The following is a 25945-nucleotide window of genomic DNA, read 5'->3' as shown; positions in this document are numbered from 1 at the left end:
TGTGGTACTTCACTGCTGATCCCAAGAGAGCTCTTTCCCTCTGAGCCACCTACAGAGTCCATCCTTTTGAGATGGACGATGAACAGCTGGCAATAGCCCCATAAGAGAACGTGTGAGGGTGCCATGCTGGCAAGAAAGAGAATGTTTCTCAGGGAGCCCTTCAAGGGAGAAATACTCAGATGCAAGGATGGGAAAAGGGAAGAGAACTTTATAAAATGTACCCTGATCAGGGGAGTTAACACAATTGCAACCGTAGTGGAAAGTGTACCCTTCTATTATCAAAGTTGCATCAGGAAAACACTGTCTCAACAGTTTTATGCTGGACCTGCTTCACATTGCATTGTGCAAGGGAATATTCACAGTGCCAGTGGGACAGGGCTAAGCTGAGTGCAGACCTCCACCCCACCCAATCAGACAACTTTGGGAGCACCTCTCTGCTCAAAGGGTAGCTTTTCTCACTGAATTACTGGGTAATCATAACACAAAGTACCTAATCTAGTAACAATCCCCTTGATTAAAAAGGGACATGTAAAAGATTGTTAAGTTTTTAATAAAAATTAAACCTCTTAATTGAGGAATAGAGGTTATTCAGAGGAAACTAGAAAAATAGTTTGCCTGATTCTGTGTTCATCTTTCTACTAGCTGCACAGTGGAAAATATAATGAAATAGGAACTTGTGTGGAGGAAAAGTTCTTTAAAATTTGATATATTCCCTTTTTTTTTTTTCCCAATTACATTACTCTGATTAGATTTTTTTCCCAGCATTTGTGATATTTTGAAATTTGAACTGTTGACTTGCTGTTTGAAGGAACCAGTTCTGCTACCCATCCCTTTCAACTTCAGATTTCACTTTCACAGTGGAGTTAAAGGCTGTTAACTTGGGAACCTGGGGAATGCATTTAATGTCCGCCTGTAGTTGGCACTGGTGAGGTCGCATCTCTAGTCCTGTTTTCAGTTTTGGGCTCCTCATTACAAGAAAGGCATTGAGGTGCTGAGAGTGTCCAGAGAAGGGTAGTTGAGCTGGTGAGGGGTCTGGTGAAGGACCTGGAGCACAAGTCTGATGAGGAGCAGCTGAGGGAGCTGGTCTTGTTTATCCCAGAGAAAAGATGACTCAGGGGGACACATTATTATTCTCTACACCTGCCTGAAAGGAAGGTGTAAGGAGACAGGGGGTCGGTCTCCCAAGGAACAAGTGATAGGACAAGAGGAAATGGCCTGAGATTTTGCCAGGAAAGGTTTCTTCACTTAAAGGGATCAGGCATTGGAACAGGCTACCCAGAGAAGTGGTGGGATCACTATCCCTCAAAGTCTTTAGAAATCATATGGATGTGGCACTTGGGGATATGGCTTAGTGGTGAATGTGCAGTGCTGAACTAATGATTAGACTTTACGATTTTGATTTGAAAGTGGCATCATTCCCCCTCTGCGCCCCACCCCACCACCCATTTTTTTCCCAGAGATTTTCAAGAGGCTTACGCTTCCCACCTGTATTGCGTAAATAAACATTTTAAGTTATTTGGAGGATGAAAGCCTATTTCCTTCCAAAGCCTGCCCCTTTCAGACAAAACAGCTGCCGCTCAGCGAAAAGCGTGCAGGAAAGAACGGAGGATGCGGAGTGCCCATGGGATCCGCAGCAGCATCCGAACAGCACTGGCCCACCCCGATGCAGGCCACGCGGAGTGCCCGTCCCTCCACCCGCTTTCCCGCCACTGCCGGGCGGCTCCACCCCGCCACCGCCCCGCGCCCCTCCTCCCTTCTCCTTCCTCCTCCTCCTCCTCCTCAGCCCGCGGTAGCGCGGGTGGCCATGGCGCGGCGCGGCCGGCGGCGGCGGCGGGGGGCAGCGGCGGCGGGGACCCGCGGCAAGGTGAGGGGGGCCCGCGGGCTGGCGGAGCGGGGCCGGGTGGCGGGGGCAGGGAGCCGGCCCGCAGCTTTCCGCCTGCTCGGGGCAGCGGCGGCCTTTGTCCGCTGCCCGCGGCATGAGGGGTCGGAGGAGCTGCCCGCCAGCGCCGGCGAGTGACCGCCAGCGGCGGGGCGGCTCCCCCGGCGCGCCCGCACCGCCCCCGCCGCAGCGCGCTGTCCGGGACACCGGGCGGCCCGCGGTCCCGCCGGGAGCCATCCACGTGGCGCGGCGGCTCCGCGCTTGTAAAAGGCCGGGAATGGGGTGGAAGCCGCCCTCGGGGCGGCCCTGAGACACTCAGCAGCGGCGTGGGGCAACTGCAGCTGTTCTGGGACTTGTAGCGGCTCTAATAAAAGCTGGAGTGGATAATTGAGAATTAATTAGTTGTGAGCCTGGGGATACCACTTTAGAAATAGCTAATACATTTATTTAATTCTGGCCTCTTTTTTTTTTTTTTTTTTTTTTTTTTTTTTTTCTTTTGAAATGCCGCGATGCCAATGCTGGCACATATTTGAGTCTCCTGAGAGGCATGCTTCCATCGGCTGTGGTCTGGTCCAAGCCTGGTGGCGCATGCTTGGGTGCATCAGGCTGATTGTGTGGTTCAGATCTTGAGAGGTGGCATGGCTGTAGAATCGTAGAATACTTTGGATTGGAAGGGTCTAGTCAACCTCTTTGAATGAGCATTGCCATCTTAAACTAGATCAGGTCGCTCAGGGTCCCATCCAACCTGATCTTGAATGTTTTGAGGGGTGGAACATCTTATCAACTCTTTAGACAACTTATTCCAGTGTTTTACCATTCTTATATGTAGTCTAAATTGATTCTTTTTAAGTCGTGGTGAGCTTCCCAGGTGGTGTGAAGGAGTGAGAAGTTCAGCATCTCATTCAGCTCTTATTGATGGAAAGTTAGAGTTTTACAGGCATTTCTTTGGAACTGGAGTGTAATAGAGCCACTGGAATATTTATTACAACCTCTGTCCTTGCAGAGACCTTCCACCTCTGTACGACCTCAGGCCCTCTATTGGCAGTGTGAAGATAAGAGCACTATAAAACAGTTTGGGATAACCCTGATTGACTACAGACACAAATGGCACTCGATTCTCACCTCTGGTGCTGTGACTCTTACTGTCTACTAGTTCCCTTTCTGGTACACAGCTAAAAGCTGCACATCATGTTTCTGTCAAAGCTCAGCAAAGGGCAGAAGGATGGGGTGCTTTCCTGTTTCTCATGGGAGTTTATTTTTGACTGAGCACAGCCTTCTGCTGGCTTTGCCTTGTCTTTGTGATACATTGATGGGCAGTGAATTCAGTCCTGGCTGGGCCAGGATCATCTGGTGGTGAAGGTTTCTTTGCCTCTGAAGTCAGGACCATCACTGCTGATGGGCAGATTGGCTTGTGAGTACATGCCACCATTTGAAAACAATTGCTGAAGACGGCAGCACTACAAAACTGTTTTGAATTGCAAGACCTGCAGTTCCATTTCCTGTCCCGGGGTCTGATTTACCAGGTCCTGGCACAGCAGTTTCAGTACACAGCTTGTTAAAGAGGTGCTGGCTGTGACTAAGTGTTTGCACCCACAAGGCCTGAACTCAAGTCCTAGATTTGAGCAGTCCAGGCACAAAGCTAGGGTGCATCGTGGTATTGTACAAAACCTTTCCTTGAAACACCGGGGCTGGGACAGTAATTAGGCATCACCATGGAATGCTCTTGAATTATGCAGAATTAATTCAGAAATAGTTGTTACAGCTGTTAAGATTGGTGAGAGATTAGATGGTACACAGGAAGAAATAGTAGCAGTTGATGGTGTTTGGATTGTGTTCATATGCTGGCATGCTGGTACTCACAGTACTACCAGCATTTTTGAAGAGTAGGAAATAGTTTCCAGGAAGGTACTGCCTGTGGAAGGTGACATTTTAAATTATTTGCCATGTGATGATGATACTTGGGGATTCCTTATTTTAGGATAAAGTAGCTTTATGGACATTAGTTTATTATCAGTCTAAATAAGGCAATATAGAAATTGTATTCGGCTGGCTGTTCTGAAAACAGCTGAATTTACCAAAATTTCATGGAGCAGTAGGTTTACTGGTGTGAAAGTTGCCAGAACCTTTTGAGGGGGTACCCTCAAAGTCCCAGGAGTTGTTGCTGTGACAGATTAAAGGCTCAGGCATAATCCATCTTTACTTTAGAATGAAATTATTCCTGCAAAAATCATAAAAGTGGGTGATGACTGCTCATTCCATCAGTTGTTCCTTCTTCTTTCAGAACATTCACTTGCCTTTCCATCTCCTGCCTCTTATGCCAGGAATATACTTCACTGTCCAGGGGATTTCAGTTTCTTATGCTTTAATGATGTTGAGAAATTCTGGAGGTCATCTGCCATCTTCCTTGCCTTCCTAGATATTGTTGATGCCCGCGAGTCTCAGGCTGATTGTGTGGTTGACAGTCTTTTTGACCATGCATCCAATCTGTGTAATTCTTTTGCATTGCAGTATGGGGCTTTGTATCTCTGTGCTTTCCATGTCTTTCACACATTTGTATGATACTTAAAATTAAGCTTTTAGAGTGCTGTTCGCCTTTGTGACTCCAATGGAAAAACCAGGATCTTGACTTCTGAATAGTTCTGGTTTATTGGTCTGGCACCTATTGACATTCTGGCTGGGCCCCTCTATTCTTGTAGTGCTGCCCACAATTGTCAACCTTGGAGTGCTTCCCTGTTCGGTGGTTCCTTTGAGGTATGAGCCAAATGCAGTGCCCTTGGGTGGTGTGCCTTAGGCTGGCTTCTGGACTGAACCTGGGACAAGTCAAGAGGCTTTCCAGCATGTAGTGAAGGTGTGACTTTGCACAGGTTTGGTTTGTGTGAGTATCTGCTTGGGATTAAACTTTGGTTATTTCAGTCTGACTGAACTTGTCTATCCTCTGTTTTGAGTAGGAATGCCCATTCATTGTGCTAAATTGAACTAAGGGAACACAGCCCAATTAATTTTTTCCCCATGGTAGGAGCAAAAATAAAGAACTACATCTAGCCCTTCTTTCTCATGCTGTAGGTTCTCCTGATACATTACTGTTGGAGAACAATGTGCTGCTGTGACAATTGGCAGGGAAAGTGATGTGTGTAAATAAGTCCTAAAAAAATTAAACATGGTAGTCATGTTTAGAAATAGCTGTAGAAATAACATGCTTCCCACCAAATACACTGGTTTGCCTGCAGGCAAGTGTTCTCTCCTCACAGCCTACTGGGCAAGTTGCATCTTTTCTGGCTTTGGTGTCAGGAAAGTTGCTTTTTCAATTGAAACATGAAAATTCTTCCTGTTGATGTGGATAGCAAAACACCTCACCTTGGGCTTTTCTTTTTTTCCTTGCCTAACAAGGTGGAATTCATGAGGATAGTGCTTGAAAAAATGTTGTTGTGAGTGCTGTGGGTGTCTTGAGTTTTGGACTACTTCTGCAGAAAGATAGGATTTGTTATTCTGGCAGTTGTTGGATTGTGTGCCATCTGTAGTGGGGAAGGTTTGCTGATGCTTTTGAATAGTACCTTGTAGGGGTTTTAAACAACTAAGTGTGTTTTACATGCAAAAATAAATGAGTTCAATAGATATAAAACTTCCTACCAGAAATAAGACTGACTTTTTCAGCAGCTGTGAATTATTTCCAGCTTTTACTAGACTTTTGGTATTTAGCCTTTGTAACAGGTATATTTAAAACACAGTATTTCTCACACCTGCAGCATTTCAGCAGTCCATTGTGGTCTATTCATGTTGAAATATTTTCCCTGAGCAAGCTTGCAATGTACATCACATCTCTGCCTTCATGACTTTTTTAGGGGTTTAGTGGCAAAAAGATCCTCTCCTGGAGTGCCTGTGTTTTACAGGTGTTTTGAATAGATCAACATTTTGACATTTCTGTTTAGACAAATATGTATTTTCTTTCTTGGTGTGTAATAATTTGTTGACAAGAGTGGGAATCCTAGGCTCTGATGCTGATTGTAAATCAGTTTCAGAATGTATTTGAATTGAAAGTTGAAGATGGAAATGTCTGTGGCTTCCAGGACTGCACAATAAATGACATTGAATGAACCCATCACGACCGAGATGTTTGCTGCAAGCTTGTCTTTTATGTCAGTGGACTTTCCTTGGAAATAAATTTGGCTTACAATTTCAGGTGCAGAAATAGTGTTGCTAATCAAGATTCACCATGAGGCTTCCCTTTCTGAACTTGTGGAGTATGTATGTCTGCTTTGTACATGTCAGTTGTTGTCTGTTACTAAGGTTAAGCCCTTCTGGTAAAACGGGGACTCATCAGTGACTAAACTGAGATTCTTTCTAGTCAGGCTATGGGGAGCAAGTCACAAACTAAAAATCCTTGGATCTCTGCAGTAAGTTACTTAAATCAGTACCAGTACCTTAGAATTTGGGAATGCAAAAAAATTAAGTCTCCTACTGGGAAAGAATTTTTTGTTGTTGTTCAAAATCAGTAATTACAGCCTCATAATGACTCCTCTGGTGCCGATGCAGAAGCAATAGATGAAGAAGAAGAAATCAGGCATACAGTAATCACAGCAGTGGCTAACTCAGCTGTACATTAGCACAAGAACTAATGCAGTGGCTCCTGGAAGCAATTTATTCATAGCAGCGAGACTCTCAGCTCCTTATATGTTTTTCCATTAAAATGCACAATCCTTCATTTTTAGCACTGCTCTGTACTGAGTGAATTCCATCACAGCAATGGAAGTGGATTCTGGATGTTCACTGTAGGAGGTGGGAGTAAGAGAATATCCAAAGGGGTTTGGATATAGACAGCATGACTTTAGCAACTGTACTTTGGATCATGCCATTATAGGCCTGAGAGGGTCAGTTTTTCAGAGGTGAATTCTACTCTTGCTCCAGCAACAGTAAGTTGGTTTTGCATCAGCCTACATCAACCTTGGTTTTCTGTGACAGTGGAAAATGGCAGTGTGCTCTCTGTTCTGAACCTCGTCTCTGAGATGTACTGGGAATATTCAGGGCTGGAAAACAGCACTTTCAGATGAGGAATTGGCCTCTGACCAGGCAGTCATTGATCTCATGTTAATGAGAGTGTGGCTTTAGCAAACAGCAGAGAGGCTTGTTTCAAGTTGCAGTGGTGTGTGTGAGGTGTATATGTGGTCCAGGGGATGTAAGGGATGAGTGTCTGGATGCTGGTGAGGAATGCAGACACTTTTCTCCCAGAGCATTTGTGTGACTAGCAGAATGGTTTTGCAGGTGATACTTGGATGTGTGAAAATGTGTTCTGAAATTCGGCAAAATACCTTCTTCGTTGGTTTTTAAGGTTTAATCTGTTCATCCCATCCTTACACACACCAGATCCTAAAGCAGTCCACATGTGAACTGTCTGAAGGCTTCTTTACTATCCTGGCACATGCAGAGCCTTATCCAAAGTGTTTGCTGTGAAGTATAAGGCCCAATGGAATGGTTGGATGTGGTGTTATGAGTCTTCTAGGCTGGGACTGGACTTCTTGAACTCTGAAGCTGTGACCTTGGTCACCACAGGAAGGCTACTGCCTGCCAGTGGCTGTGCTCCCCCCTCTCCTGGTGGGCCACATAATGGGCTTCTAGCAAAGGAGAAGTGTTCTTGGTTAGCACATTTTCAGTCTTTTACCAAGTATCACAGGAGAAGCTCTGTGACAGTACTGACCAAGGAGAATGAGTTGCAGTGGTTTTATTTTTGGAGTTAGCTAAGTGTCTGCTAAAATCCATAATGGTACTGTGGGATCTAAAGGTCAGGTTTCTTTGTACTTTAGCATTGTGTTATGTTTGAAGTTGTGTTCCTCAGCTCTGAGCCATCACTGCTCTGAAGGAGCAGGAGGGGTGGTGGGTTTCCCCATGGGTAAAGGTGCCCTGAACTCCCTCTTGCAAAGATGAGGCACACATGTATTTTTATGTCTCTGAAGAACTTTTCTATGGAGATGAACACCCTATGTATTGCATCCCCTCCCTAATCCCAGATGCTGAGTCTGTATTCGGGGATTAAAACAGTCTATACAGAATTTTCCTGTTTAGCTAAATAAGGTACAATTTACACATAGCATATTTTGTGCTGCAGACTTGTGCTTGCATAGGAATATAAAAATAAGTTGTACTGTTGCCAGTTTGAGTTTTCTTGTTAAGTTGGTGTGTGTGACGTGTATTTTCTGTCTTGTTTTGAATCAGAAACAGGTAGCCGAGGATGTGGCCAATATTTTTAATGCCCCCAGTGACAGTGAAGATTTTCCAGGATTGCAAGATGATGCTTCCAAACAGAGCTTCTTGTCAGAGAACAATTCTGCTAGTTTTGATTCCCTGGAGTCTGGAAAAGAGGTAGGAACAGATTGTCATAGTCCAGTTATGCTCTTGGGATGCAGTAATACTCTGAGCCTGTGTAAAAACTGTGTGAATTATAACTCACACTTTAACCTGTAATTTGCAATGCCCATGTTAAACATAAATGTAAACAAACTTAGTATTTAGAATCTAGTGGTTGCTTTTGAAAACTCCTTCATTATATAAAAAAGAAAATGTGTTTCGTTGGAAAACGAGTTTTAAGTGAAATAGGTAAGTACATGATATTAGATGGGCATTTGTGAGTAGACTTCAAAGTATTAATTCCAGAAATATCTCCATGCTGTCTCTGCACTAAAATTATGTTTTAATAGTGGTAATCCAGAGAAACTGTCAGTTCTTGCTGCAGTAGTGCAATCTGCTGGTTCTTTGCTCTCTTGATGGTGAAGTGGCTTGGATCAGCACAATGATTTGATATTTTTTCTTCTCTGATTTGGTAGCTGGAGATACCAGCTGAATTCACAAGAAGGGAATAGAACTGGTATGCTGTCTTGGGTGGCAAAAATTTAATGTTCAGTCTTTTAGAAACTTATAATTACATGCTTGATAGCCATGGGCTAATGTGTTATAAGATACTTCTGTCATTTGTGATCTTGCAAAGGTCCCTCATTAATGAGATAATTAAATTTTTTTTCTTTTATTTTTCTAGTCCATCAGGTCAGCACCTGGTTAAGAGGTGCTTATGACAAGGAAGATGGTTAGTGTTAGCCAGAGAAAGAGACAGAATGAGGCTTGTACAAGTATGTACTGTTTCTGAGCCTTTAGAGACAAAGTGACCCCAGGAGAGTGCAGAAACCTTTTTGGGGTAGAGCCACAGTCTGTGCTATGGAGAAAGATAGTGTCTAAAATGTAATGAAATGTACTGGGCTCTAAATCGGTTTTTAATATTGCTAGACAGCAGTACTGGCAACTTGGAAAACCAGGAGGTAGCTTGCAGTTGCATTTGTGTTTTTGTGAGGAGCATCAAGAAGGGTCAATGGGGAGAAGTAATGGTGGTGGAGGGGAAGCCTTTTGTGGGGGCTTCTACTTCTGCATATTTGGGGGCTGCAGACACCTGACTGTACCTTTCTCTCCCTTGATTTCCCAACTTGTGAAATAGAGTTTATGATAATGATCTCTTCTGCAAAGTATTTTAAAATCCTCTGATGAAAAATACTGTGGAAGAGATAGGTACTGTTAGTTTAACATTCATTGCTGAGAATCCCAGTGAGACTTGTTCCAGATTTACAGCTGGCACTCAAACCTTCCTTACCATTCCTGTATTTCCCTTGGGATGAGAATTATTTTTAATCTTGATCAGTATTGAATTTAATTTCCTTACCACTAAATGTCACAATAAAAATACCCTGAGTTCCATCCAACTGCAGCATAATCTGCTGTCCTTGCACATCAGGGCCCTGCATCAGGATGAGCATCATCCAGTGTTCATGATGCCAAACACCACTATTGCTGCAAAAGACCATTGGTACTTGTGCAGGAAACAAAAGGGTTTTGGTGCAAAGGGCAAAATGATGTGAAGTTCAGAAAAATTCAGCAGTTCTTGAGAAAGGAGGCAAGGTAGCTGCCCTGCTGGGGTGACAAATGGGCTGTTAGTGCATCAGGTGTTCCCTTGGATGCTGAGGTGCAAATAAGTTAACAAGTAGTGACCTCTGTGTGCCTGCTTTTCCTCAGGGCTTTCTGCAGTCCTGCTCTGATAATCTCTGCGCTTCTGCCGAGTTCCCACAATTTCTCCACAATAGGTATCCCTGATGTGTATTTTACCTGGTGTAGACTGTTCTTCATAGATGAGCAGCATAGCTGTAGGTGTGTTATTTTTAGTTACTTTAGCTAACAAATAGCATATTTCCCCCATCAACCTTCATTGTGGAATTTCATAAAAACACAGAATACATAAAAACTTCAGTTTCCTCCAAGAAATGCAATTTAACTTTAAAGTAACTTCCCTATTGTGTTTGTTCCTTTCTCAAGCAGCTGCACTGCAGCTATCAACAAAAGAATAAAGTAATTTTCTTCAGAGAAACCTCATTACAATTACCCATAATAATTTGTAGATGTTTAAGTGTAAAGAAACAGCATATGCAGTGGCTCCCCCCCCATTCCCCTCTTAAGTTTTTCCACTCATCTATTGTATCTTTTTTTCACCAGATAATATCTTAAAATAAAGAAATGTGTAATTAAAGTCAGGGAAGGGAGGGAATTGAAAGGAAGAATAAAGATATTTAGCAAATGCATTGTATTAAAGGTAATTTTTGTTTCTTGTGTGGGAGGAAGAAGTAACAGGAAAGTTGGGGAAACAAACTTACATGTTGCTGACTTTCAAGAGGCAGGTGTGATGTGAGCATGGATTATATTCCTACCAGGAACAAGTCTCTCAAGAGATTAGCGGGAACAGGTTGACTAAGTGGCTTTCTACTAGTTCTTGTTGGAAGTATGGAAATATATTTCTATTTAGTAAAAGCCTTGTGTTTAATTGGGATGTAATGTACATATCATGAAGAGTGTTTCAATGAGATCTTTTTACTTCCTGGTCTATAGGCTGAAATTGAGGAGCTGTCAACCCTAGAACACATGTGAATGATAAACTGCACCAAAAAAACAGCGAGTTGAGAAGTTGGAGGGATGGAGGGATATTAATCAGGCTGTTCAAAGCTCTCATCATTTGTATTGGTATTGGTCAGTTCAGTGATGGTGTAACAGCATGAGGAGCAGACCCCATCTCTCATTTGTATTTTCTTCTATTCAAGGCCTGTTTTTTTCATCAAGAAGAAAGTACATAAAACAACATGATAATTTACATACAAGAAAACTGATAGTTTATTTTTATTGAGTAGTAATGAAGAAGGGTAGAGGTGAAGGAGAAAGTTTCCCCCACAAGAAGTAGCTTAGTTAAGGCCCTGTCCTCAAAATTAAGAAAAAAAAATCTTGCAAAATTAAAACAACTCAATATTGAAACCGAATGTCATCCTCTTGTTGTTTGTTTCTTTTGGCAGGCTTTGCCTGCAAAGTGCTTTCAAAGCGTGCTATTTAGTTGGCATGTCTTGACTCTCAAAGCCTGTTTATTGTGGCTGTGTGAATACTCTATAGCTGACTTCTCTCACAGCTACTGAATGGTATTTGTGCAGGGGCTCCGGTTTCAGTCCAGATACCTCACTGAAGAGCTGCGGAGGATTTTCACTGAGGACACTGACTCTGAAACGGAAGTGTTTGAGGGCTTCGCTTCAAACGAGGTGCATGTGAACAAGAAAGAAGTTCTGGTAAAGGCAGTCACACCTACATGTGAATGTATATGTTGACTTCTTTTTTTTTTTTTTTTTTTGTCTCTTCTGTGTAAACTTCGTGTTCTTGTAGGAATTTTGCTGATACTGTGATGGTCTTTTTTCATGCTGAATTAAAACTTGTTGTCTTAAAAGAGAGAAAGAATGCTTTATTTAATGTAGCATCACATATTAGAAATGAGAACTACTTCCACTGCTTGTAGATTGTACTGGGCAAGATTGTTCCTCTGGAGACAGCCATGTCTGTATGCCAGACAATACTAATATGTTGATTATGTTGATGTTTTGTTGATTTCTGCACAGGCAGAAGTTGCATACTGTGAACTTGTAAAAAGATATTAATTTAGGTGAATTGATGGTGGTGCCTTTGGGTGAAAAGACTGCTGTCTAGAACTAGTGATTTTAAAATTACTTCTCTTGTGTCAGAGTCAATAATGTAACATGGGATTTTTCCTGCCTCTAGATGGTGGAGTCAGACTTGAGTGATGAAGAACGTGATAATTTGTTGGGTAATGAGAAAGAAGAGGAGGAAGAGATGAAGAAGGTTTCCCCCAAGAGAAGAAGCTTTGGCCTTCGTGTTGCTTTACAGTTTCCCACCAGGAAGTCATCTGAGAAAAAAGTGCCTGAACAGGCTTTGTCTGATTTACCTCTAAAGGACAGTGAATCCCTCACACCTCTTTCAAAAGAAATAAGCCTCAAGCGGTCGGACAAAGTAGAAGTCTCTGCTTCAGAGTCTGAAGAAGACATCAAAGAAACACAGGAAGAAAGTTCCAGTGCACTGCTTAAGAGAGCCATAAATATTAAAGAAAATAAAGCCATGGTAAGACTTAAGAGCAGTGTTTTGTTCTCTGACATTTACATCCAATTACTTAGCTTTAGCATACTTGAATTCTAGGGTCCCTGCTAGAGCTGTGCTGGAACTTTGGGAACATCTTATGGGAAAGATGGGAAAATCCTAGAGGACCCTCAGCACTCAGACATTTACCCCTAAAAAAAACCTCAAGTAGGGACTAGCCTGGTCAAGTTTAAAACCAGAGTAGAACTAAGAATTTTTGATATAGATATGAACAAAGTTAAAAATGATCAAGTTTTGCAGCCTTCAGAACATGTTAGAAAACCAGCTGGTTCTTTCAAGTGGTTTATGATGTCATTTGCACAATAGTGTTTCTACTTTTTGTTTGTGTGTGACAGATCTGCTGCAGTTACTGATTGGAAAGCCAGCTAAAAACTGCTGAGGTTGATAAATGTAATTTTTCAGTTGTGTGGGATGTGATTTTTACAATATTGCTTTACTATATAACTGCTGAATGTGTGTACATGTGTGTAGGTGTGGAAAAGAGCAACTGATCATTTCCTAATGGTTTTTCCTCTATTATCCAACATTCCACCAGCTCTCTTTAGTAATCCGAACTGATGTTCAGTCTTTAGTTGCTGCTTCAGTTTTACTGTGTTTCAGGGAAAGTTGCCGCTTCAAAGCAGTCTTGGGGCTCAAGCAATACCTCTTGGGGTGGGCCTGCAGCTCCTGTGTAAAAACTTGCTTCAGCTTTGTTCCTACACTTCTAATCTGTCATGTGTCCCCACTGCTGTTGTGTTGGTCTTGCTGCTCTTTGGTCCTTCTCTTCCTTGCAGTTCAACCACTGTGAAATTCACTGACATCTTAGGAGCTGTACTGTAATGGCATTAAATAGTTCTTAATAAATGCCACACCGAAGTATTTACTGAGAAGTACTGTATTCAGCTTTTAATCTCTTGATGGCTGTGGCAGTCTCAGAGAGCTAGCAGCTTGGCTTATCCCCACTACCAGTGGCTTTTCAGAAGTTAGCCTCATTCTGGAATTCCAGAACATGTCAGTGCTTTTTTTAGTACCTGTCAGCCACTGCTTCTGTGGAAATGTACTTCCAAGACATCTTGTGCACTGTGCAAGAAATCATCATCCTGCTGAAGTACTTCTGATGCTGTACATGATCAGAGCATGCATGCATTGGGGGAACTGCCAGTGGGGCTTAGTTGCTGTCTGACTTTGTAATGACTGTGTACCCAGTGTCTGCACTGCTTAAGGGGACGCTGAGCTCTCTGGCAAAGAGCACAGATGTATCTGCAGTGAGGAAAAGCTCACTGGGAACATCTTACTGTCTTCTGGCACCCTGTCTTTTCTCCCTCCTATCTCGTTATCAATAGTTACCATGTTGTAATGCACTCCTTTGGTGCTGTTTTGACAAGATACTAGGTAACTCTGGCTAGTTCTAATTCCCAGTAAGAATTAGTGGGAGCTATGAAGTTAGTATCCTTGGCAGAGGTTTTGCTCATGGCAGAATAAATAAACCCCTTTTATGAGCCCCACTTATATTTAAGTGCTTCCATAAAGGTTCCTTGCACATGTTTAGCTGTAATTTGAAGTGCATGTGAAGAATGGATGGTACATGGTGTTGCTTTTTTTGCAAGTTGCAATGAGTTTTCAATGTGACATCACTTGATTCCAGCTTGCCCAGCTGCTGGCAGAACTGAATTCCATACCGGACCTGTTCCCAGTGAAAACACCCTCCTCAACTCCTTCAGTAAGTTCCCAGTACTGGTTGGTGATGACAGTAATTTTTGTTAGACTTAGGATTAATGAGTTTCATCAGAAACTTTTAGCAAGTTTGTTCTGGTTTTCTTTGGGTTTGGTCACTTCATTTGTATAGATTTGCTATTGGTCAGGAAGTTCCAGAGATTATGTGAGGAAATGGAATTTTATAAGATAATTTATGAAGAAATACATCCCAAGACTCTCCAAAATTAGGAATCTTGAACTCAATGAAGCAGCTTTCAGTTCAAAAAGTTTAAAAGACAATTACCAAGAATTCCGCTTGTTCCTCAAACTGTGTATTCCTCAATGTTCCTCAATTGTATATTCAGATTGTGGGAAAATCTGAATATTTAGCTACCAAAGAGCAGTGAGAACTAGCTTCCACCTTAATATGCCACGTGTTAAATTTTGGTACAGTTCTGTGATGCTAATTGGAACAGAATTTGACATGAAGGTGTGATTTTTAAAAGTAGCAGAAAGGTATAGTGTGTAGGGAGTATAGTTGGTGGTGGGGTTTGGCTTAACAAATAAGGAGTAGGAGAACAGTAGATCAATTCATGATAGTACAAGTGTGGTACAGACATTTTCAGGTTGTTTCTAGTGTTTAACACTACAAACATAACTGAAAAGACAGTTACTGGAATTTTCTTCTCTTTGTAGAAACAGAAGAAAACCCCAAGGAGGACATTCTCTGAAGGCCAGATAACACGCCGAATGAACCCAACCAGAACTGCTCGTCCACCAGAAAAATTTGCCTTGGAAAAATTTACTGTGTCAGCTGTCAAATTTGCAGAACACATCCGTAGCTACAGACAACAAAACCTCTTGAAGAGACTCAGTGTGGTATTTGCCAGACTTTGATATCCCCAGTAGTCAGGAACTAGGAAACATTTAAATTGTTGGCCAGCACTTAGACCAGACACCACATCCTATGCAAAGTTATTGAAAATCTTTGGTTGGGATTAGCTACAGAATAAGTTATCTCCAGGCCTTTCTGTCTCATCTTTCACCTGTTAAGTGGGCTCTATTTGTGACCAATCTTACTCAGGCCATAGCAAGGCAGTTAAGTTCTGGTCTTTTATTAATTTAATTCTTCATCTGAGAATTACTAGAGCCCTTAATGTATAAAGCCTTGGAGTGGCAAGGCAGTGGGGTGGTGAAGCTGGCAAAGCAGATCTTCTCTGTTACCAGACTCGGGAAAAAAAGGCAAAAATCCTTCTCTGGAAATAGCAGATGGAAGATTTGAGTTATATGTCTGAACTGAGAATGTATTAAGGGAATCTGCACCAGCAAACTGCTAATGTAAGGCTAGTAATTGAAAAGTTGCAGATTTTACTCTTTCCTATTTTTTAAAAATACAGGTTTTTCCTTCTCTAGCTTATGGTCGTCATTTTTCTTGCTTATATTTTCTTAGCCCTTATGAGGAAGACCCTTTAAGTTTGAACCCTTACAGGCTGGATCCCAGTTCTGCTTGTAGGAAAAAGTGCTGGGCATAGTTAAAGCATTATAGAGGGAACTCGGTCTATTAGAAGAAGAGGAGTAGCACCAAATGAGAACCTGGGCTGCTAAATTACTGTTTTGGACAGAACAAAACTGATCTAGAGTGAAGGACAAATGAGGTCTTCAGAGACAGCTGTGGGGAAGACTGAGGATGTGATGAGATTTGTTCATGAACAGGGGTCAAAGAGAATGATGATTTAGAAGGGAAAAACTTCACTTAATGGTGAATGGAGTACTCTCTTCCAAATAACAGGTTAATAAGGAAGGGCTGGATATGGCAGGACTAACCTGAAACTTTAGTAGATTTTTTTTTTTTTTGCAGGACATTAGAGATTGTCATTGGAGAAAGCAACTAGAAAAGATACAGGGAGATTGAAGGAGGAATGCATGGGAAGGCAGATGATCCCAGTTCCTGATTTTGAGAGGGAAGAAATGGAGTATGAAGAGTTACAGTGGAGGAGGACAGGGAATGTAAAGAAAAGTTAGCAGTAAAATAGGTCAAGGATTTGTGCACATAGAAGTAATAATGATGGAAAGGAATTAAATAAAATTAATAAAAAAGTGTAGTAGAGAAAAGATTATGGATGAGAGGGAGAGAAAGAGGCAGGGGTGATTTGGAAACTATTCCCTGTTCTTCAAGTGGTGCATGAGCCTATAGTTTGCCAGCTGTGGACTGCATACTCATTGTAAATGAAGGAATTTGTCACCAAGTGTGGTGACAGAGGCTTCATGACATCAGACAAAATGTACTGAGATGAGTTTGTTTAGCAGGGGGATTGTGGAGTACGCAAAAGAAGGAGATCATCAAAGTACTCGTCTCATCGCCCGGTAGAAGACATAACTCAGGAGGACTTGGACAACATTGCAATCACTGTTAGAGACAAAGTCTATGACAAAGTTCTTGTAAGTGGTTGCCATATTCTTCAGTGTGTCTGTGTGCTGGAAATGAAAAGTCTCTCACTGTTTCACTAGTGTTTGTTAAAAGGTGTCCTTTCCTGAGGCTCTGGGGAGTTCAGTTCATCGTTATTATGTCACACAAGTACAACTGTGAAAGCTTTGCCGGACTTCTCTGGGCTTGGCTGTGGTGGCTGATACCCTCCACTGGCTTTTTGCCCCTGAAAAGTGCTTTTGTTTCACAGAGCTATTAAGTCAAGTTTGCTATCGCTATTACTTGCTACTGGTAAGAGTTGGCCTTCTCGTCTCTCTCACTAATAAAAATGTTGTGTTGTACCATTAAATAATAGTGATTCCTGCTGTTCTTTGTACCTCTGGAAATGGCATTTCTGTTCAGGTTGTGGTGTCCAGTGTTCTTAATGGAACTCCTCCTTCCTTGCTTTCACTGAGTTTGGCTATTATTGATTATCGTAAAGATAATCTTACCATGCATGTCATACTTCATGGTATTGGCAGGGATGAGTCACAAGATCACTTTCTCAATAGTTTTAGGATTTTCCTAGAGAGAAGAAAGGATCAGAACTGTGATTATGAGGTTCATGTAATTTGAGAATTCCATTGCAACTGAAACTTGGCACTGTCTCTAAAATTCCTAGCATTGTTATATGATTTATCATAGTAACAGAACTTGTTCTTCATTGTTTAATTTGACTTTGGTTTGAAGTTTGTGCTTATTATTATTAGGGAAGCTCATCAACAGGCATTTAAGATGTCCTTCATACAAATGTTTTTCTCTTCCATTCCACCTTTAGGGTAGTACTTGCCACCAGTGTCGACAGAAGACAACTGATACAAAGACAATCTGTCGCAAGCAGGGCTGTGGAGGAGTAAGGGGGCAGTTCTGTGGACCATGTCTTCGAAATCGATATGGTGAAGATGTGAAGTCAGCTCTGCTTGATCCAGTAAGTATCATTCTTGAACCTGGAATGAAAGTGTAATGAATACAGTTCTGTTAGTAATCTGTGATGTTAAGAATATGCTCATAGTAACAGTCTTCAAACTTTTTTTTGCCAAGAGCAGATCTGTAGTACTAACTAATGGCTCTGATGTGCTAACCCAGTGTGGCAATGGCTGCTCTATTAGCACCTGTGTTTTTATATGCAGTTGCTGGGCAGCTTGGAGGTGCCTGACTTTATGTACCACCTGGTTAATTCAGTGCCAGGAATTGTCCTGTACCAGCAGGCAGAGAGAGGCAAAGGAACCTGTCAAAGTGGGTACCCATCTCTTTCTAGGGAGTTGACTACAGTCAATCTAACATGGAATGAATGTTAGGCATTACAGATTACTTCAGTCTATTTGAAAATCAACACTGAGCACATCAGACAACCTGAGGCTTCAGAGTAAGAAGTATTCAAGCATTTAATAATTTCTCTAATCCTGCAGAATTTGGAAAATGTTAATAAGGTTGGCTGGCTGGCTGAGAGAGGATTGTAAAACCTTGCCCTGAACAATCACATGGTGGGGAAGCCATACTCACATTTCTCTGAGCAACAGGAAGGCCAGTATAACATTTTTCATAAATTGCTTTTCCCCTCCTCCCATGTTCACGCCCCTGCAGGCCTGGATCTGTCCTCCTTGTCGCGGGGTGTGCAACTGCAGCTACTGCCGCCGGCGGGACGGGCGCTGTGCCACCGGCATGCTCATCCACCTGGCCAAGTTCTACGGCTACAACAATGTCAAGGAGTACCTGGAAAGGTGAGAGCTCTGCCCTCTGGTCATTCCTTTTTAAACTGTTATAGCCCTTTAAATAACATTTGACTTCTTGTGTCCTGGGGCAAATCCTGTGCCTATGCCAAAGAAGTTTCTTGGATTTCAGATTTTTTCCTTGGCTCAAATCAGCTTATTTGAAGTGAGGTATATTGTCTGTGTAAGCAACTAATTTGATTAAAAAATTGAAAGGCTTCTGCCTATTTTGAAATCCCTGTTGGTTGGCTGAAGTGTATAGAAGTGCTGTTTTGGAAGTTATCATCTTCAGCAATGGAAATTTATGGGGAAGCTGAGTTTCCTAAAAAGGACTAACACTGTTTTCTCATATCTTCTAGTTTACAAAAACAACTGGCGGATGACAATTGAGAGCACTGAACTCAAGCCGTGCCTGAAACTGGTTCATATGTTAACAGTTTGACTTCAGAAGTTTATTACTATGTTTTACATAAAATAGAATTGTAGCATATAGCATATTCATTTCTGTATTGGGAACTTTTTGATTGATACGGTCTTATGCAAAAGATCTCTCAGGAAAATGTTTTGGTAGAGAAATCTACATGCACAGACCTATATAACCTTGAGTGGTTAATTTTTAATAGAGCTACACAACCACAGGATAGAGAGCTTGGTCAAAATGAGCAATATTTTTATTTATATAATTGTGCAAGTTTGCAGAAAGGGTGTTTAACAACTACCTTCAAAGCATCCCGTCTTCAAAGAAACAAAACACCCTTGTCTACCAGCTTGACCATAAAGATCCATTTTTCCAGCTCTGCTGTCTGAACCTGTTTCACCACCTGTAGTTTATAGAACTTGTCCTTGCAAAGAAGGAAAAGGTACTTTCATCTGAATGCCATTATATTCTAGCCAAAGGTGATGCAATCGACCAGTGGGAGGATGGTTTTTGAAAATTTTATTCCAAAGTGCAATTATTCACCAAGACATGAAAGTAGAAGAGTGTTTAAAAAGAATTTAAAAATATCCCAGTAAAAAAAAATCCAACAAAACTTCTCAGCAGCAGTTTTTGTGTAGTGCATCTGCTGCCTGAAGCATCTACCCAGCTGTTGTAACTGGTCTATAGTTCAGGATTAATTTTTTTTACTTGCAGTTCATACTTAGATATCTTTTCATTTGTACAACCAGGCTTTCAAACAACTTCATTTAAATGCAAGATATTTGTATTGCATGTTAAAGTATGTTAAAATAATGTAATATACACATTTCTTTTTGTGTAGAGAGAATAAAGACTGATCTAAAGAAGAGTATTTTGTGATTAAAACTACACCCTGATGCTGATGTTTCCCATTTACTTTCCCATAGCAGATGTAATGGTGCTTGGAGATCAATAATCATTATGTGGAGAAACACATGAACACAACATTGATGGATGAGGATATAACCACATAGACCACATAAGTGTTACATTAAGGACTGTGTTTTTGTGAGACAAATCTTGCTCCAGCTGACTGTGAAAAATACCTCTCTCCTTTTACTATCAGACAGATTGAGAAAGCAGCATGTTTTATTGAAAGCTTAGTATGAAACTGCCAGGAGTGAAGCTATTCCTGCCAGAACCCATTTACCTGACTTGATTTTTAGCTTGAAAGGCAAAACACAGGTTGTCCTCCTGCTTTTGCTTTTATAAGCTGGACATTCACAAACATTCTTGGTTTCCCTTTGATCCACTGGAATAGCCTTTAAAAAAATGTCTGGTATTGCTGAAGTCAGTTACTGAACCATGCTTCTGTTCTGGGCCCCACTGGATGTCCTGTGTGGTGCCTGCAGTAATAGCAGAACATCATGCTTTACATGATGTTCTGTAGTGCAAGACCAGAATCATTTGTGTTTAAACAGTTGCTAAATAGTTAAGGCTACATATGAACATACAGATGTAGTGTAGGCTTTAGATTTGGTTGATTTAGATTTAGATTTTTTGGCCTGCTGTGCATTATCACTTTGTTAGAATGCAGAGATGAGTCCATAGCATCTGTCTGGACTGCACTTGTGGATTCATTAACATGCCCTTTTACTAAAAGCAGACACTGCAGTGATAGGACATTTTATATATGTAAACACCAACACAAATTGCACACACAAGATTCCTTGATACTTTCCTCATCTCCAGAGGAGGAATGAAGTGTATTGCCCTTGGCCTTACAGATGTTTTAAAACAAAACCTCTGAAAAGTTGATGCCCCCATTTCAAAAAGCAACATTCAAATGACATCCTTGCCATTGCTCCATTCCCCCATGCTAACTTTCCTCTTGGGGTTTACCTGCTGTAGTAGCAACTCCTTTCCAAAAGAGTGGCTTTCTTTTTATTAAATTTGGGTCTGGTGAAGAATATGAGTAACAATGGTGTTTCTCTAATTGCCACTGGGAGTCACTCACCTTTCTCTAATGAGCTGTAGCTTTGCTGACAGCTTTTCTCAGTTAAAACTAAAATCTCATGTTGACAGCTGGCCTGAATTGTCATTCCTGAACTAGATTCTTCAGTCTCAGGAAGATACAGATTCGAAAGAACAAAATACGGTGTTTATCATGTGAAAGTTGTTAAAAGAAGAGTTGCAGCTCAAAAGGTAAGCATGGTTTCCATTCAGGGACAGCCTACAAACCCTATTACAATTACTGCAATAATTGCTTAAAAGTCCAGATGAAAAAATCTCTTTTAATTCTTACACTTTGCTCACCTAATTATACCTCATGCTAATCACAGAATCACTGAGTATTCTGAGTTGGAAGGGACCCACAATACAGATGTTCTCAAGTACTTCCCTTTATTCTTGGTATATCTCCCCAAAAGCTTTGTAAGTATTATGACCCAGCAAATAAAACATTCATAACTCTTTATATCTGTTTATTTAGAATTGGCAACTTTCAGTCAAGGTAGGATGAAAAAACAAGACAATTTTTGTGAGGTTTTATGTTGTTTTGGGGGTTTGGTTGGTTGGTTGTTTTTTGCAGGGATTAGGTTGTGGGGTTTTTTTTAATTACAGTTGTGTAGATTACTTGATCCAGGTTGCCAACATGTGCTAACTACTAATCCTATTCTGCACCTCTTGAGAGCTGCAAAAAACTTCCAGAAGTTCATTTTTGTGAAATTTATAGTTTCTGGAATAGTCTTTAAGCTTCTGAATCTCAGTTGGATTAGAGCTGCTACTTTACTAGAATGCAGACCTTGTTCAGACATACTTAACAGTTACTTAAATGCAGGAAGTAAATGTAATGATTAGAACACCAAGCTGGTATGAAATTTAAAGCCACAGTGACAAATGCCAGCAATCTAGCACCATGCCTAAGCTTCTTGGTTCTGTTCATAGGGTCACAATGCTTTAGTGCAACTCTTGATGCAACTTCACTTCCTAATAGAGTCCCTGAACTAGGCGATCAAGCAATTTAAGTTTATTCCTTACCTTGCATAGAAGGCATACAGGTACAGGCTCCTTCCCTTGCTGAGTGGTCATACTCCTCCTTTGTATTTTTGGTAACATCTTCAGTCAAGCACACCTTATCCAATGGCCAGTCATTCCTGTTCTGCATTACAGCTTAAAAAAAAAAAAAAAAAAAAAGTGCTCTCAGTAGTTCTACACCCAGACAGTAATTTTAATGTCAGAACTGTCGACCTCTTGGGCCATCATGCTCAAGCCTGAGACTGTGTGGGGTCTGCCCTTTTCCAGAGAATGGTGGCAGCCCAGCCAGTGTCCTGTGAGGAGTTCTTGGCCACCTTTCTGCTAGCCAAGTGAAGCATTTAGCTCAATGCCATTGGTGACCATGCAGAATTTGAGCTATGCTGTTACCAAGCACTCCTGTGGTGTTCAGAATAAATGCAAACATACATTCATAGATTCACAGAATATTCTGAGGGAAGGGACCAACAAGAATCATTGAGTCCAACTCCTAAATGAATCATCCATATGGAGACTGAACCCACAAACCTTGGTGTTACTCTAACCAGCTCAGCTAATGTGCTGTGACTGTGACAGGAAATGAGATGTACTGCTTATTCACTACACTGCTGAAAGTTTTCCATCGCCTGCTGTGGCAACAACTACACAAAGAGGATTGGGAGACTTGATTTATTTTTCTCCTTAGCCTCATAACTCTTTTATAGAGGAAAACAGAATGGTACTATGATATATGCACTGAATTAGTTAAATTACGATGGCAGAAAAACTTGCACTCTTAAACCTTTTTTAAACTATAAAATTCAAGCTCTTATTTCCTTAGCTACTTTGTCTTCACACTTCTGAGTAGCCTGAAGACAAGTTTGGATTGTTTCTCCTGCGTTCAGGAAAGGATTATTCTAATGTTAAGGTGATTTTAATCCTTTTATTTAAGCTGTGATTAACTCTCCAAACAGCATCACAAACATAGCTAACACCAGTAGTTAAAGAGAAAAGTCTGACATTGAAACCATTTGCTTGGTGGCCTACACTCATCACTTCTGATCTGTCAGAAAGCATTGAGGATGGAACAAGCCAGAAGGCATCACCACTGCTGGCAGCACAAGGTCCTGTGTCCAGGTGTCAAGTTCTCAGCACCTCATGAGAAAATCAGTAACCCTAAAAGAGAAGCATCGATAGCTCCTGCCTTAACTGTATGTGAACTGCTTTTTTAGACAAAATAAACTACAGATTTCAAGTGTAAAGAGTCCTTTTGTCTACAGAGAAAGTATACTGCTGAAGTAATCAGAAAGTATAAGCTTACGTAAGTCTAAGGTGATTGTTTCAGTGGAATTTGTTGTTTCCCTCATGTAAGTATGTCTAAGATCAGTTCTAGAAGGTGAGCAGCATGGGATGGATGGGTTGCTGGCAGCAGAGAATGTGAGTATGCTCTGTCCTGTTAAATCTTCTGTCTTGGGGAAAAACTTGAACATCACCATGAGAAACTGCCAGAATTTGCTAACAGCTGACGGCTTCTTAAAGATGCAAATTGTCTGATACCATCTTCATTGGGATTTAAGCTTCATATTTAAACTTCCAATAAGCCAGAACAAAGTGCAAATCAGAAACATAAGGGATTCTGACAGAGGCTCTGAATAATGGCATAATGCAGGATACATTGCCATGAAGTATCAGAAGAATTTCCAGACACAATGTCTGTTTCATCCCTAACCACTGCTGGTGGCAGGCTAACAGAAAGGAATCCCACAAGATGCTGAACACGCCTGGTACTTGGGACAAAGGGAGGTGAGGAAGCCTTCGCTTTAGCAAAGTGCTTGGCATTTCTACAAAACCCACTTCAAGGGAAAACTGACTTTCATTAGGACAAAATTTGGAAGAAATATGAATTGAACAAGCCTGCTGGGCTTAAATCACTGGAATAGCTCTGCATAGTAGCTAAACCCTGTCACTGTGGGGTGCTTACCAGTGGACAAAGCTGTGGATAGATACGCTGGCTTAGTCCATGTGTCTGGCACAGCATCACAGAAGAGTCTATATGGCAGCACTTCCATGTGAGCAGAAAACATTAGCTCCCCCTTTGGAGAAAAGTAAAAAGTGTACATAAAGAAGAACTATTCTTTCATTTCCAAAAAAAGCCACAAAAAGCCCTGAAATAAGTAATTTGCCTTCAGGCTGAGGTCCAGCTGTTTAAAAGACCTATAGATCTCTGAAAGGAAAAGGTCTATCACCTTACTCTTTGAGGCAAACAAGAGCATAGGGTCTCCAGGCAATAGTCTTCCTGCATGATTTCTGCTGTGTTAAGCTTCTCAGGAAGGATTTCCAGAATATCACCCAGGACATTCTTAACCTGTTCAGGACAATACAACAGAGAAATAGAAATCCCAGCAAATCAAATCTTTCTGAGTCATCTACTTTCAAGTCTGGTTTCTTCAGAAGAGCACAAATATCTTATTTTCTTAGATAAAAACTAGAGATGCTCCCTCCATCACCTTTACTTGGCAACAGTATTGAGAGGAATGACTACAAACCAATTAACACTTAGCAGCTTCTATTCAGCTTTCCATTTTCAGGTAACATTGACCCTTGAAGCCTACTAATGCATTGTCCTGGTCTTGGGATGACTGCTGTTACTAGGATACACCCTGGAATTGTCTTGATTTTCAGTTAAGTGTGATCAGTAGTTTGTATTTCTCTAGTACCTAATAGCTTCCATCACCCCCTCCACCACCCACAGTCCTTGCTGTCTCAGGCATTAAGCAAAACGTTGCACAGGAACAGACATGCCTCACCCCCAAAAAGAGCCTCTTTCCCTGCAGGCTTGCTCTGGAACTGAGACAGAACATAAATGAAGAACAATTCATAACAGTGCTAATGAGCAGGAATTGAAATCACAGCATTAATGCAGCTTAGCCTCTGTTTCAGCCCTAGTTTTGGCAGACTTAATGATGAATGCCATATGTTATAGTCCAGACTCCCTAAAGTGGATGGGGACTGAGCATGAAAAGCACAAGCTCCCCCCAGGAGATGAAGCAGTGTTTGGCTACTTGCATACAGAGCTGTCACATTTCCTCCTGCAAAACCTCCATGATCTGATAGTGATAAGAGGAAGAAAAAAAAAAAAAGTGCTCAGAGAAAAAGGAGGGAGTAAAGAAAGGGATGGAGAAATGCAGAACCAGAGTGGCAGTCACAGGGGACTTTAATGAACTCTGGTAAGGATAAGGAGCCAGATAAGGCTTAGTCTCATCATATACCAGGCTTTGGGGCATCTGGACATAGTTTCTCAGATCTACACTCAGAAAGGAAGATGCAGAAGATGGGAAAATCTGAAAACAGAACTAGCTGAGATTAGTGATTACATTTGCCTTCCCTATTCCTTTATTAATTTAATCTCTTAAGCACCAGTGGTGTTCCATGCTTAAAACCCATCCTTTTAAATTCTTCTGGAAGGAATTTGGCTAATGTATCTGTGTGTTTGACATATCTTGGCTATGAACAGAACTGCAATGTCCCAGTCAACTCCACATTAAGTGACAAAGCTTATCCTGGTATTAGAGTTGATCTGTTTAACTCAGCATCTGATAGTTTTTCAGTATTAATGTTATTGTTCTGCTAGACTCCAGATTCTGTGGTGAGGTGCTGAGGCAAGAGATGGTCAGACACCCTCCTTGGCCAGGATTCACCTCTTCAGACTACTCAAAAACTAAAACTCCCTGAAAACCTCTTCTTCCTTTACTGCTTGCAAGGGAAGTCTTGGAGCAGTCACAAGGCTCCTGCTCAGAACAAGTTCCCAGGAAGGGAAGCAGTGGGAGAGCCTGTGCTTGGGCTGCTCTTCTGGCATGGAAAGCCTGCACACCACTGCTAGGCGGTGCTGTGAATGCAGCAGAAAAAGTCAGGACTGCACTAGGAGGGACTTCCTATGCTTGGCACAAGTGGGAAGGCATAGGAAAGCTACCCTAAGGAGTTTTATCATGGAGGAGAACAAAAGACAGAGGTCAAGACTAGACCAACCAATTTAACCAACCACACCTTTTTTCTAGTAAGTTATTTTTGCTGTAGTTGTTTATAAAAAGTATACCAAAAAAAGTGAGATAGATCCATACCTTGTTTCCCACCCCACAATAAATTCAACGTGAAAAAGAAATAGGTCCAAATGTCTTCCTAGTGCATTACCTCTTGGCCAGGCTGGTGCATTATCATAACCATTAACACTCATCTGATCTTTTCTAATTTGATGCCTTCCCCTCCACCCCAGCCCCCAAAAGTAAGTCTATTGCTGAAATAACAGAGTA

General features: G+C 41.5%; 1 protein-coding gene across 4 annotated transcripts; it reads left to right on the top strand.

The window, feature by feature from the left end:
* The first annotated feature begins 1769 nt into the window (after positions 1-1769).
* Positions 1770-19515, top strand: CDCA7L (cell division cycle associated 7 like). 4 transcript variants are annotated; one of them, XM_053962566.1, is made up of 10 exons: positions 1770-1864; positions 8090-8230; positions 11374-11505; positions 11990-12346; positions 14007-14081; positions 14753-14935; positions 16361-16495; positions 17299-17448; positions 18105-18241; positions 18589-19515. In XM_053962566.1, exons 1-10 carry the CDS (start codon positions 1805-1807, stop codon positions 18617-18619), a joined length of 1401 nt encoding a protein of 466 aa, XP_053818541.1. In that variant the 5' UTR covers positions 1770-1804; the 3' UTR covers positions 18620-19515. The 4 variants fall into 4 exon arrangements, with proteins under 4 accessions (XP_053818541.1, XP_053818549.1, XP_053818532.1 ...); XM_053962574.1 differs by having other exon boundaries at positions 8084-8230; positions 11374-11478; XM_053962557.1 differs by having other exon boundaries at positions 8084-8230; positions 16364-16495.
* Positions 19516-25945: the final 6430 nt, after the last annotated feature.

This window comes from Vidua chalybeata, chromosome 1 (assembly GCF_026979565.1).
Source record: "Vidua chalybeata isolate OUT-0048 chromosome 1, bVidCha1 merged haplotype, whole genome shotgun sequence".
Classification (NCBI taxonomy): domain Eukaryota; kingdom Metazoa; phylum Chordata; class Aves; order Passeriformes; family Viduidae; genus Vidua; species Vidua chalybeata.
Note: the sequence above shows the minus strand (reverse complement) of the source record. Positions and strands in the feature narration are given on the sequence as shown.

Coding starts and splice junctions, on each gene's coding strand:
- CDCA7L (XM_053962548.1), top strand. CDS start 1,805: ATGGCGCGGCGCGGCCGGCGGCGGCGGCGGGGGGCAGCGGCGGCGGGG. Junction 1,865..8,083: donor CGGCGGGGACCCGCGGCAAG/GTGAGGGGGGCC, acceptor GTTTTGAATCAG/AAACAGGTAGCCGAGGATGT. Junction 17,449..18,104: donor AGTCAGCTCTGCTTGATCCA/GTAAGTATCATT, acceptor ACGCCCCTGCAG/GCCTGGATCTGTCCTCCTTG.